At 41.7% G+C, this 13,673-nt stretch overlaps 1 protein-coding gene across 9 annotated transcripts in view; it reads left to right on the plus strand.

The window, feature by feature from the left end:
• syngap1b (synaptic Ras GTPase activating protein 1b) overlaps positions 1 to 13,673 on the plus strand; it is a 91,671-nt gene that overhangs the window by 13,304 nt on the left and 64,694 nt on the right. For all 9 annotated transcript variants that reach the window (XM_047808703.1, XM_047808704.1, XM_047808706.1 and 6 more), the window contains exon 2: positions 8,452 to 8,585. In XM_047808703.1, coding sequence (XP_047664659.1) covers positions 8,452 to 8,585 — 134 coding nt within the window. The remainder of the gene's footprint in view (positions 1 to 8,451; positions 8,586 to 13,673) is intronic.

The following is a 13,673-nucleotide window of genomic DNA, read 5'->3' on the forward strand; positions in this document are numbered from 1 at the left end:
CTCTAGATTTTAATTTAATATGCAAACTTTTCGGTTTCTTTCAATCAAAGTGGCTTATTAATGCGTTACACAGGACACATTAAACGTCGCTCACTACATTTGACGGATAAAACGTATGACGTGTCGTCCTTTAATACGTAAAGCTTGGAACTAATTGGCAAGTTGCAGTTGCATAAGACCCTGCGATGGGTGGGTTGGCACTCCGTCCAGGGTGTATCCTGCCTCGATGCCCGATGACGCCTGAGACAGGCACAGGCTCCCCGTGACCCGAGAAGTTCGGATAAGCGGTAGAAAATGAATGAATGAATGAATGAATGAACGAGTTGCATAAGAGAAATATAATCGCAAGGCTATTTTTAATAGTAAGGTGATTTGGTAACCATGGTAACCCGGCTCACATGAGGTGCATCTAGTGACGGTTTGCATTATATGTTTTTTTTTTTTTTTTTTTCTAACGAGGCTTTACTTCACTGAACTCTAGGAAGGTGACTTTATTCTGTTGTTTCTCTGATGCAGATGGTGAAATCACGAGGTTGTAATGATTTCTTTGCTCCTTCCTTTAGAGTTTTGAAGCATTATAAGGCCTTACGTAAGAATTCGGCTCTCCGAGACAGAGCGAGAGACTGAAGGAAGCTAGGCCGGGTGGGTGGGGGTGCTGAGAGACAGATGGGTAGAAGGTGGAGGGGGTAGAGGTGATGGGAGAGAGATGAAAGAAGACTGCCAGTCAGTTTGTTGGGAAGTTGGACTTCATTTTTTCCCCCTTCGGACTTTTTTTCTCCTCCTGTTCCTGTACACGATGTCCTGCTTCGATTTTACTCGGCTTTTTTTTTATTCTAACGATTCGTGCAGTCACAAAAATTTTTTTTTTCCTGATGTCATGTCCAACTCTGATCTGTTTCCTTCAAACGCTTCAGTCTGGAGGAGTTCAGGAGGGGAATAAGAACTGGACCATCCAGTGCTAGCAGGGATGCCATGGCAACCAGCTGTAAACTAAAGACAGAACACACACTTCCTGCGCTCTCACACGTCTCTGTACAACACGGTGGATTATTTAAGCCTGGGCTTTACTTCCTGTTTAAATGACACTCCCATATTCAAAGTGTAGAACTCCATCTTAAAGCCGATTGGACAGAAATTGACATATAGGTGCTTTTATATTAATACGCTCGTTCTAATGTGCTGACGTTTCTATAGTAACATCTCTAATTGAAGCCTAATCACTAAAAACATGCTAACGTTTTCGATTAGACATTAATTTATCGTCTATGTACGTCTCCGGTATCAGAAGTAAAGCTGTAACATCTCCAAGACAACGGAGTTTACGTTGGAGAGGGAACTGTTTTTATACTGTTTAGCGAAACGTTTCTCAGCGTTAGACGTAATCAGAGATATATCGAACGTACGATGCGTCGTTGTTTAACGCGTAAGGCATCATATCATCCATAGATTATTCGTCAAATTTGTTGTTGAAAAAGAGGAATAAAACACATGCTGTTGTAGAAGAATAATCCCCTTGAGGTGGGTATAGTAAAGTGATGCAGTAACCATGGCAACCTTGCTTACATCGACGGCATGTGCTCGTTACTTGCTTTTTTTTTCAGTGCAGTATCTTGCCCACCATTTTAAGGGATATAAATATCAAGACTATCAAATATACTCTCGTGACGTGTTCAATAAAAGATACGATTATTAGTTATTAAGTTAAAAAAAAAATGAAACGAAGCCTAAACCTTAAGCTGGAGATTCTATCGTACTTTTTTATTTTTTTATTTTTTTTTATGAGTGAATGTCATCCTGCCTCTTCAACACTCACACGTTTCACATGTAAATCTATGACACACTGTATACCGAGTGCTATATAGGGAGAGAGAGAGAGAGAGAGAGAGAGAGAGAGAGAGTTCTCATGGAAGGCTAGGTTGCTATGGGAACAAGCCACCATTTCTCTCTGTTCCTTTTCCCCAAAAAAAGTATCCTTCTCCCTTCATTTTCCTCCGTCGTTGTCGTCCCTCAGCACTCCGACTACTTCACATATCCAACTTCCCTATTCCCCCCTCACCACTCTATCGCTCTGTCTCTCGAGTTCTGTCTCTCCCACACGTTTCAGCACTCCCTCATCCTCCTCCTCCCTTTTCTCTCTCCCTCTGTCGTTCTCTGTCCAGCTATCTCTCTCTTCTCTCTCTTCTCTCTCTCTCTCTCTCTCTCTCTCTCTCTTTCCTCTCTCCCCCTCTCTCTTTGATCATACCTCTCTTTACCGCTCACTTCTATTCTTTTCCCGGTTGTCATGGCAATAGGCTGGGGGCGTGCGAGAAAGAGAGAGAGAGAGAGAGAGAGAGAGAGAGAGAGAGAGAGAGAGCAGGTGGGTGTTTCGGAAGTGACATCTCTCGGGCAGTAACCTTGTTTCCTGTACTCAGAGTTCGGGGAAGCAGATGATCGCAGCAACAGCGATGCCATGTGGCCGACCGGGTTTAGTGACACGTTACAGCAGCAGCATCTCTACCTGACTTCAGGAACTTCCTGATTACTATAACAACAATATTCTGAATTTAGGAGCCTTGGATTGTTTAAGGTTGCCAGACGTTTAGAAACAGCTCCATTTCAGTTTACGTCCGAATTCACAAAGAGAACGAAATCAAAGTTTTAAACGATTACGATTCTCTGCCACGCAAAAGTTGTTGACTTAACAGTGTATTCATGTTGTTATTACATTGTTATTACATGTTATTCATCTCCATACAGTTTATTTTTTTATTTTTCTGTACAGTGAATTACATTTATTAGGTATTACTTTTAAATTCCATTTTATTTATAATTCTTTTTTATTCTGTTGTGGTACTGTGTGTGATTGTGTGTGAGACTAATACAAATGTGTGGTATAGTACAGTGTGTAGTGTAGTGTGTTATGTAGTGTGTTACGTAGTGTGGTGTGTTATGTAGTGTAGTGTGTTATGTAGTGTGTAGTGTAATGTAGTGTAGTGTGTAGTGTGTTATGTAGTGTGTAGTGTAGTGTAGTGTAATGTAGTGTGTAGTGTGTTATGTAGTGTGTTATGTAGTGTAGTGTGTTATATAGTGTGTAGTGTAGTGTAGTGTAGTGTAATGTAGTGTAGTGTTATGTAGTGTGTAGTGTACTGTAATGTAGTGTAGTGTAGTGTAGTGTAATGTAGTGTAGTGTTATGTAGTGTAGTGTGTAGTGTAGTGTGTTATTTAGTATAGTTTAGTGTTTAGTGTAGTTTAGTGTAGTGTGTAGTGTAATGTAGTGTAATGTAGTGTAATGTAGTGTAGTGTAGTGTAGTGTTATGTAGTGTGTAGTGTAGTGTGTAGTGTAGTGTGTTATGTAGTGTGTAGTGTAATGTAGTGTAGTGTGTTATTTAGTATAGTTTAGTGTTTAGTGTAGTTTAGTGTAGTGTGTTATGTAGTGTGTAGTGTAGTGTGTTACAGTATGTAGTATAGTGTATAGTTACATAGTGTGTAGTGTAGTGTTATGTAGTGTGTAGTGTACTGTAATGTAGTGTAATGTAGTGTAGTGTAGTGTAGTGTAATGTTGTGTAGTGTTATGTAGTGTAGTGTGTAGTGTAGTGTAGTGTAGTGTGTAGTGTAGTGTGTTATTTAGTATAGTTTAGTGTTTAGTGTAGTTTAGTGTAGTGTGTAGTGTAGTGTGTAGTGTAATGTAGTGTAGTGTTATGTAGTGTGTAGTGTACTGTAATGTAGTGTAATGTAGTGTAGTGTAGTGTAGTGTAATGTAGTGTAGTGTTATGTAGTGTAGTGTGTAGTGTAATGTAGTGTAGTGTGTAGTGTAGTGTGTAGTGTAGTGTGTTATTTAGTATAGTTTAGTGTTTAGTGTAGTTTAGTGTAGTGTGTAGTGTAGTGTGTAGTGTAATGTAGTGTAATGTAGTGTAGTGTAGTGTTATGTAGTGTGTAGTGTAGTGTGTAGTGTAGTGTGTTATTTAGTATAGTTTAGTGTTTAGTGTAGTTTAGTGTAGTGTGTTATGTAGTGTGTAGTGTAGTGTGTTACAGTATGTAGTATGTAGTGTAGTGTGTAGTGTAATGTAGTGTTATGTAGTGTAGTGTGTTATGTAGCGTGTAGTGTAGTGTGTTATATAGTGTGTAGTGTAGTGTGTTATATAGTGTGTAGTGTAGTGTAGTGTAGTGTGTAGTGTATAGTTACATAGTTTGTAGTGTAGTGTATAGTTACATAGTGTGCATTGTAGTGTAGAGTAGTGGTGAGTGTTTTGTAGTGTAGCGTAGTGTAGTGTTATGTAGTGTGTAGTGTAGTATTATGTAGTGTTATGTAGTGAAGTGTAGTGTTATGTAGTGTGTAGTGTAGTGTAGAGTAGTGGTGTGTGTTATGTAGTGTAGTGTAGTGTTATGTAGTGTGCATTGTAGTGTAGAGTAGTGGTGAGTGTTTTGTAGTGTAGCGTAGTGTAGTGTAGTGTTATGTAGTGTGTAGTGTAGTATTATGTAGTGTTATGTAGTGAAGTGTAGTGTTATGTAGTGTGTAGTGTAGAGTAGTGCTGTGTGTTATGTAGTGTAGTGTAGTGTTATGTAGTGTAGAGTAGTGGTGTGTGTTATGTAGTGCAGTGTAGTGTAGTGTAGTGTTATGTAGTGTGTAGTGTAATGTAGTGTTATGTAGTGTAGTGTGTTATGTAGTGTTATGTAGTGTTATGTAGTGTGTGGTGTAGTGTGTAGTGTAGTGTAGTGTAGGGTTATGTAGTGTGCAGTGTAGTGTGTTATGTAGTGTAGTGTAGTGTTATGTAGCATGTAGTGTAGTGTCGTGTGTTATGTAGTGTAGTGTGTTATGTAGTGTGTAGTGTAGTGTAGTGTGTAGTGTGTTATGTAGTGTAGTGTAGTGTGTAATGTCGTCAAGAAGCTTTTATTGTCATTACAACCATATATAGCTGTTACAGTACACAGTGACATGAGATGTTTCTCCAGGATCAGGGAGTTACATAGAACAAAGACAGAGCTACGGACAAAACAACACTGACAAAAAGACAGTGCAGGACAGAAAGACAGGGCAGACAAAAAATTACACAAAGACATTACACAAAAGACAACAAACAGAAACAGCGCCAGTGTAAATACTGTGTGTTTAAACAATATTGTGTGTTCAGTAATAGTGGAATGAACACATTAGTATTATAGCAGCAGTGATGAGATGACATGACATAGTGTAAAGTATTGTGCAAAACAGCGATCAACTGAAATGTGAGACAGAATGTGCAAAATGTGTGTGGTGTAGTGTGTAGTGTAGTGTGTGGTGTAGTGTGTAGTGTATTGTATTGTGTGTAGTATAGTGAAGTGTAGTGTGTAGTGTAGTATAGTTTGTTGTGTCCTTGTGAGGCAGCTCTATGAGATGTGTTCGTGTCTCAGGGTAAAAGGGCTTTAGTGGTGTTGTGTGTAATGTATTGTGTTGTGTAGGGTAATGTAGTGTATAGTGTGTGTTTAATCTCCTCATGAGGTAGCTGTATGAGATGTGTTCGTGTCTCTGGGTAAAAGGGCTTCAGTTGTGTTGCTGCAGCGCTTAAGAGCTGGAGGGTGAAAAAGCTGACGCTGAAGCGGGTCAGAACCTTCTCGACGTCGTCATTAGCGAGCCCGTCGGGGGAAGGGCAGATTATCCACACTGCTGAGCTCCGAAACTCACGCTAAAAATAAAACACACAATATCTCTGTACATCTCCAGCTGATAACTCCTGTTAATGCATCACTGACCACATGATATTAATGATATTACTGTCAGATAAAACAGAGACTGAACAAAACATACTGTCAGCGGTGCGGGGATACAGACCCAAACTCAGGATAGCGCAAAATAAACTGGATTTATTAAATAAAAGAAACACCAAACAGGCGAGCAGACGGGCCGAGAGACGTCCACGGCCGAGCAAAAGGGCCAAGAGACGTCCACGGCCGAGCAGAAGTGCTGAGAGACGTCCACGACCGAGCAGAATGGCCAAGCGATGTCCACGGCCGAGCAGAAGGGCCGAGCAGAAGGGCCGAGCAGAAGGGCCGAGAGACATCCACGTCCAAGCAGAAGGGCCGAGAGACGTCCACGGCCGAGCAGAAGTGCCCAGAGACGTCCACGGCCGAGCAGAAGTGCTGAGAGACGTCCACGGCCGAGCAGAAGGGCCAAGTGACGTCCACGGCCGAGTAGAAGTGCCGAGTGACGTTCACGGCCGAGCAGAAGTGCCCAGAGACGTCCACGGCCGAGCAGAAGTGCTGAGAGACGTCCACGACCGAGCAGAAGGGGCCGAGCTATGTCCACGGCCGAGCAGAAGGGCCGAGAGACGTCCACGACCGAGCAGAAGGGGCCGAGCTATGTCCACGGCCGAGCAGAAGGGCCGAGAGACGTCCACGGCAGAGCAGAAGGGGCCGAGCTATGACCACGGCCGAGCAGAAGGGCCGAGAGACGTCCACATCTGAGCAGAAGGGGCGGGCGACGTCCACATCTGAGCAGAAGGGGCGGGCGACGTCCACGGCCGAACAGATTTATTAAATAAAAGAAACACAAAACAGGGACAAAGACACGACACGACACAAGACAAGACGCAACAAGGGACGAGACCCAGGACAAGGATTCCGCCCCGCCATAGGCAACACGGCACGGTTAAATACACGAGACAATCAACACATAAGGAACAGGTGTGCAGAGACGGGAAGGAGTAAACAAGGGTGGGGCTGACACGTGACACAAAACATAAACAAATGCACATGGCCAAAAGTCCGGGCTGGATCCTGACACATATTTTACATACAAAGAAGACGAGAGGAAACGGTTATGCAGTGTGACGTCTGCTATAAGATTTGTGTCTGAGCTGAAAATGTCCCAAGTTAAAAGGTTTCATTTTTAAATATAGTGTAAGATATTTTATATTGTAAGATAAAGTATTTCATATACATCTTAATATATACGTATATACATGCACTCGTGGTCAAAGCTGTGAGAACACTGTTGTCTGATAACTAGCATGAGCTAGCTAGTGAATCGACTAGCAAGCATGGATCTGTTTCGTATAAACGATATAAAGGTCACAGTGAAGGTGAGACTGGTAACGTGGATTTGTTCAGATTTGTTGGTAACGTACTAATACAAGGCTGACGTTATACTGTACTGTAATAACACGTCACATCAACCGCTAACCGAATATCAACAAGCAGATCCAAGATGGCGGCTCGGAACATATCGCCATCTTAACACTTAATTCAGGCGTCATCGGGCATCGAGGCAGGATACACCCTGGACGGAGTGCCAACCCATCACAGGGCACACACACACTCTCATTCACTCACACACACACACACTACGGACAATTTACCAGAGATGCCAATCAACCTACCATGCATGTCTTTGGACAGGGGGAGGAAACCGGAGTACCCGGACGAAACCCCCGAGGCACAGGGAGAACATGCAAACTCCACACACACAAGGTGGAGGCGGGAATCGAACCCCCGACCCTGGAGGTGTGAGGCGAACGTGCTAACCACTTAACACTTAACGCTATATATTCCTAATGGGACCCAAAGCTCAGTATTGTAGTCATGATGAGTCTTTGTGTCATCACACTGGTTTTTCCTCATGAGGAGTGATGAGCAGGAAGCGTGATGTGATCAGGAGCACAGACGCTTTCTTCTGCCTTCATGGGCAGGATGTACAGTGGAAGTGATTTCTCCTGGCGTGGCTTGGTGTCTACAGCGTGATGCTCTGTAGCTGATCTCGCTCAGGGTCTCTGTCCTCTGTCTGAATGCTCTAATCCACAACATGGACATGATTCTGTTTAACTCACTTTTCTCATGAACACTTTATACCTTTTACTTTCCAACTGAATTCAGTCATTAATGTGCAAAAATGTTTTCATAAACAGTTACAAAGCTGATCAAATGATGATCAAATGATAATCTCTCTCTCTCTCTCTCTCTCTCTGTCTCTCTCTCTCTCGAGAGGGAGAAGAGAGGAGAGAAGAAGGAGAGAGAAGAGAGAGAGAGATAGAGAGAGAGAGAGAGAAGAGAGAGAGAGAGGAGGGAAGAAGAGCGGGAGAAAAGAGAGGAGAAGGGAGAAGGAGAGAGGAGAGAGAGAGAAAGAGAAGAGGAGAGAGAGAGAGAGAGGAGAGGGAGAAGGAGAGGGAGAAGAGGAGAGAGGGAGAGAGAGAGAGAGAGAGAGGAGAGAGCGAGCGAAGGAAGAGAGAAGGAGAAAAGGAGAGAGAGAGGAGAGAGAGAGAGAGACAGAGAGAGATAAAAGAGAGAGAGGAGAGAGAGAAGCCGCAGCGAAGAGCGGCGCGAGCGAAGTCCCTACGCGCGGCATGCGAGCGCGCGTCTAGGGAGCTACCCTTCTTTCCCTCTCTTTCCCTCTCTCTCTCTCTCTCTCTCTCTCTCTTTCTTTCTCTCCCTCTCTCTCTCTCTCTGTCTCTCTCTCTCTTCTATTTGTCTCTACCCCCCCCTCTACCCCCCCCCCTCTCTCAGATGCACGGTATGCAGTTCCATCCTCCCATCAGCCCCAGTCCTCCTACGCTGCTCCACCATACGAGCGTCCAGGCTGGAACTCGCGTCAATCCATGATCCCTGGAAATCAGCTCTACATGTTGGACCAGGAGGAGGTACGCCGTCATAAGGAATTATGGGATACGGAGTCGGAATGAAGCATTCATTTCAGTAAAACCCCTCCCGTTATTCCGCTCTTATCCGAGTCATTTGCTCCCTTTCCCGTGTCACTGCGGGGAAAAGCCGCCCCGTTCCGTAACTCCGCTTCATTATTTATGAATGAAGTGTAAATGACTTTAATGTGAATTTTAATAGCTCTTAATGATCACTCTGGGGGGAGGATGTTTGATTTAGTAATTTTATCACCACCCTGATTAGATGACCTGTAGAACAGATCAGACCTGCACTCACACAGGGGTCGGTTGTGCTCACACCCTGTCGGTGTCTAATCACGGAGGCAGTTCAGCTCGGGCTTCAGATCAGATCACGCTGCAGTGTGAAAAGAGCCAAATCTGTCACGCCTGAGCTAGCGACTGTCACCATGGAAAGATGGAGATGATGAAATATTCATGTGTGTGTGTGTGTGTGTGTGTGTAAGAGTGAGTGAGAGAGAGAGAGAGAGAGAGAGAGAGAGAGAGAGAGAGAGAGAGAGAGAGAGAGAGAGAGAGAGAGAGAGAGAGAGAGAGAAAGTTTTTGCTTCTTCATTTAGAGTTTTATTTATTTTATTTATTTATAAAAAGTGTCTTTAATACCAGTGTAATGTCCTGCTGCATGGAGCTGCAGCTTGTGGTCACATGTTACAGGTGTTTTGTGTCTTTGTTGGATATGATGATGTGAGAGATTTGAGTTTAGCACAAACGTTTCGGTGTCACTGTGTCACACTACACACTGTATGTACAGAGCAAAATCTGTTTACATTTATCTTAATATTTGTTCGGATAAAACGCAGAAGTCTAATAAAATACCAACGGCACGTGTTGGTGCTGTGATTCCAGTGTAAAAAGCTGGACGTTCACAACGAATTAGGGCAACAATGTGTGAGTGAACCCGTTTCCCCTTAAAATGATTCTTTCTATTTTTCAAAATTTTATTCTTATTTTTTTGTGTGTGTGTGTGTGTGTGTGTGTGGGGGGGGGGTATTATATATATATATATATACAATATTGGTGTCACTAACAGCTAGAAGGAATCCAGAAAAAAGCTTCTAAGCTTCTAGGAGAACATCACATGCTAGTTTATTATTTAAGTGATTGAGATAATTTAGGAAACAACAACAACAACAACAACAACAACAACAACAACAATAATAATAATAATAATAATAATAATAATAATAATTAGGACGATAATATAAATAATAATATAAATAATAATAATAATAATAATAATAATAATAATAATAATAATAATAATAATAATGATGATAATAATAATGAGGACGATAATATAAATAATAATATAAATAATAATAATAATAATAATAATAATAATAATAATAATAATAATAATAATAATAATAATAATGTGTGCAGATGTTAATAATAATAATGATAATAATAATGTGTGCGATCAGGTCAGATGTTGGACTGGAATCAGAAGCGTCAGATCGTTGAGGCTGTTATTTATCCCCAACACCATGAGAGGGCATGAGAGTGTCACATCCTGCGTCCTGCCGCTCGTCTCCGTTCTGATCTAATCTGCCCGAATCCTATTGCACACGCCGCATGCACCAGTGCAGCTCTTTTCTCATGCAGCTAAAATGACACGCCGCATGCACCAGTGCTGCTCTTTTCTCCTGCAGCTAGAACGACACGCCGTTATGCAACAGTGCAGTAGAGCAGCGCCTCTGGCTGTGAGTGGGAGGCTGAATCCGAGTGGAGAAGCGACCCCTCTGTCTACACACAGCCCACCTCCATGCATCTCCATCGCAAAGAATCAAATCCAATCAAATATAAAACAAGCCTGATTCATTACATTCGTTAGATCCGGTGGGATTTTGAGGCCCAAGCTTTCAGCTGTCACGGTGCATAAAGCACACAGCTGATAAGAGTGATATAACAGAGCTGGAATGAATCACCTCTCAGAATCAAATGCTCACATTGGAGTGTTATCTCCTGAAGTGGAAAGACAAAATGATACCGCAATTTGTTATCGTGGGCTCCGTGTCTCCAGATGTGACGCATCAGTCAGGTCTGATGTTCACAGCTTCTCATCTTAACCTCTGACTGAGAAGCTGCAGCCTTTGTCTCCACACCGAAGCTCCGATTTAACAACGGTTTAGGTGTTACATTCGCATATTTGCTTAAAGACGAATAAATGAATCCATCAAGTAAGAAAAAATTCTTGGCTTGATGACATTTACATCGTATTAAATCTCCTGATAAAGGTTTTCATTTTCATATCTTTTAAGATTAAAACACTATTTTATTCGATTATTTTATTTTTATACCTTTTTGTGAGGACTCGGTAAATGTTTTTTAAGGATGATGAAGGAATGTTGATGTTTTTAAATAGGATGTATTTTTTATTAATTATAAATGATTAAATTGTTTAAATCATTAATGTTTAAATTAATGAATTTCAGAAGCATAAAAATTTTATTAAGGTTTATGCAAAATTACAGTTCATGTATATTCAATTTAACTTCTAAATTGTTTTAAATTAAATAATTTTTTTCTTTGAATGTAATCAATATAAAGCTATTTTTATATTAAATATTTTTGCTTAGACAATTTCTAAATAACCTTTTCTTTACCATATAGCACTTTTAATCTACATATTATTATTATTATTATTATTATTATTATTATTATTATTATTATTATTATTATTATTATCAGCAGTACCATTTATTGTTATTATTATTAGTATTATTATGACCATTTATTATTATTATTATTATTATTATTATTATTATTATTATTATTATTATTAGTATTAGTATTAGTATTATTATTATGCTCTATGCAACTTTTTTTCATCTCTATTCTCCACATTTATCTTTAATGTGTTAAATGAAATTTCTTTCCTCTTCTTTGCCACACACACAAGACACCACACACAGTCATTGTTTATTTTTATAATAGTTTTGTTAATAACTCACATCATCTCATTTATTTTAAATGAAGGTAAATCCGATCCTAGTTTTCTACTGATTTCTCAGTTCAGATATGTCTTGCTCAGACGGAGCGTTTCTCCTCTCGAGCGTCTCTCAGCAGCAGCGGCGGCAGGTTTGAGGTGTTAGCGACGTGATGCTGACTTTAGTCGACTTGTCCTGAATTTCTGCGTGTGTTGGCGAGCAGCGGTGGCTGCTGGGGGCCGTCAGGATGAACACAGATCGATTACTACCCTGTTAGCGCCAGACGGATTAGCCAGCTGCTGATCTGTGGCCTTCTCACACAGCTGGCCTTCTCCGGGATGCCGTACGCCCTGTGTGCCCCCTGACGCGGGGCTAGCGCCACCCTGCCAAGCCATTTTTTTTGGGCACTTTGACTTTTCTCTCAGTCATGCTGCCTGCTGCTGCTGTTTGTATGGACTGGTGGCATGTAAAAGGGCAGAACAGCTGGATATTTTACCTCATGTAGCGTAAACAGACCGGGCCGCTCAGATACACTACAGCAGAAAGTCTGAACATCACAGCTTTATTTACTGGATCTAATACATTATAGAACAGTATATAAAGACGTGTACAGTATATAAAGATGTGTACAGTATATACAGACGTGTACAGTATATAAAGACGTGTACAGTATATACAGACGTGTACAGTATATACAGACGTGTACAGTATGCTGTATGTTGATGAAGGAAGCGTGTCAATATGTCGGCTAGCCCGCGACCATGATGTCTGTTTTTCTCTAATTTAAATTTACACTCGTCCACAAAGAGACGAGTCACCGGACACGTTGTAGTCGACATGGAGGGGTTTGAAGTCGGTCACTCGAGCACGTGCGAAGGGATTCTGGGCCCAACATCTGCTTCCACGTCAGCACAGATGGTGTCTTCTGGATAAAAGAGTTCCTGATCTAAAACACTTCTCTGAAATATTCTCCAGGTTCTTGAGAGCTTTTAGCTCTGATGTGATCATGAGAGCTGTCACAGTTTTCACAAACATCACTTTCACTCCAGTTTCCTCCTCAACCACCAATTAATAAGAATAACAGTAATTATTATTATTATTATTATTATTATTATTATTATTATTATTATATAAATGAGAGGCAGGTAGGATCATGTCTCTGTGCACTGATTCCAAAAACCAAACAGAATCTTGAGGTCTTTCTGGGTTTCTGTCACCTGCTGCACCGCTCATTACGCTGATTAATGAGAACTGGTTTCAGTTGTGACACCAGACAGCAACTCCCGGCTCAGTCATGTGATCTGTTTCTCTCCGGTAGCTCCGCCCATTTCTGAAGCAGTTTGTACTCTGCTGGGTTTTGGAGGTTGACCTGATCGTGATCGCTTCATTTATCACCTCGCCTCTTAAAGAGCGAGAAACGTTCTTCTTCTCTCGTTCTGGAGGTGTATAGCACTAAATCAGGACAGAGGGAGAAGACAACACACACACACACATACACACACTTACACACACACACACGGCCACACACATTGCAGTTTGGAGGAAACTCAGCTCTGCCTAATTTCCCCACTGTGCTGCTCCGGGAGGCTGCGGTGTGATCTATTAGCCACATCGCTTTCTCCGTATCTCTTCCTCATCCTGGAGAACGATAGGTTCCTCTGTGGGAAACTCACAGACCCCAAACCTCATGCAGAGCCTTAAATAAACATCTTATTACACACACAAGCCTGTAATCAGTGTCCTGCTCTGTCTTGCAGATGAAAAAGTGCTCTCAGGTTTCGTTAATCTCGGTCCCGTCGGCTGTCTGAGGGAACGTTGTGTTGCGCGTACTGAGAGTGTTAAGGAGACGACGTCGGCCGTAGCACTCGAGGTGTCGCGCGGCGCACTGTGTCAGTATGAACATGCTAACAGGTCTAAGTCACATAGGGGGGAGAGTAGAATAAGGTCCCGCTGACTGGATAAAATACGACCACGGAGGAAACTAAAATTGTGAGTCAACTGGAAAAAAAACGACAAACGGTTAAACGGAAGTGTTCGAGTTGTATTAACATCATGGATTTAAGCAGCGTTAAGAGTTTTATTTAATCCATATGTAATATCACGATCAGTCATTACTGATGTATGT

The sequence above is a fragment of the Tachysurus fulvidraco genome, chromosome 25, assembly GCF_022655615.1.
Source record: "Tachysurus fulvidraco isolate hzauxx_2018 chromosome 25, HZAU_PFXX_2.0, whole genome shotgun sequence".
Taxonomy (NCBI): Eukaryota; Metazoa; Chordata; class Actinopteri; order Siluriformes; family Bagridae; genus Tachysurus; species Tachysurus fulvidraco.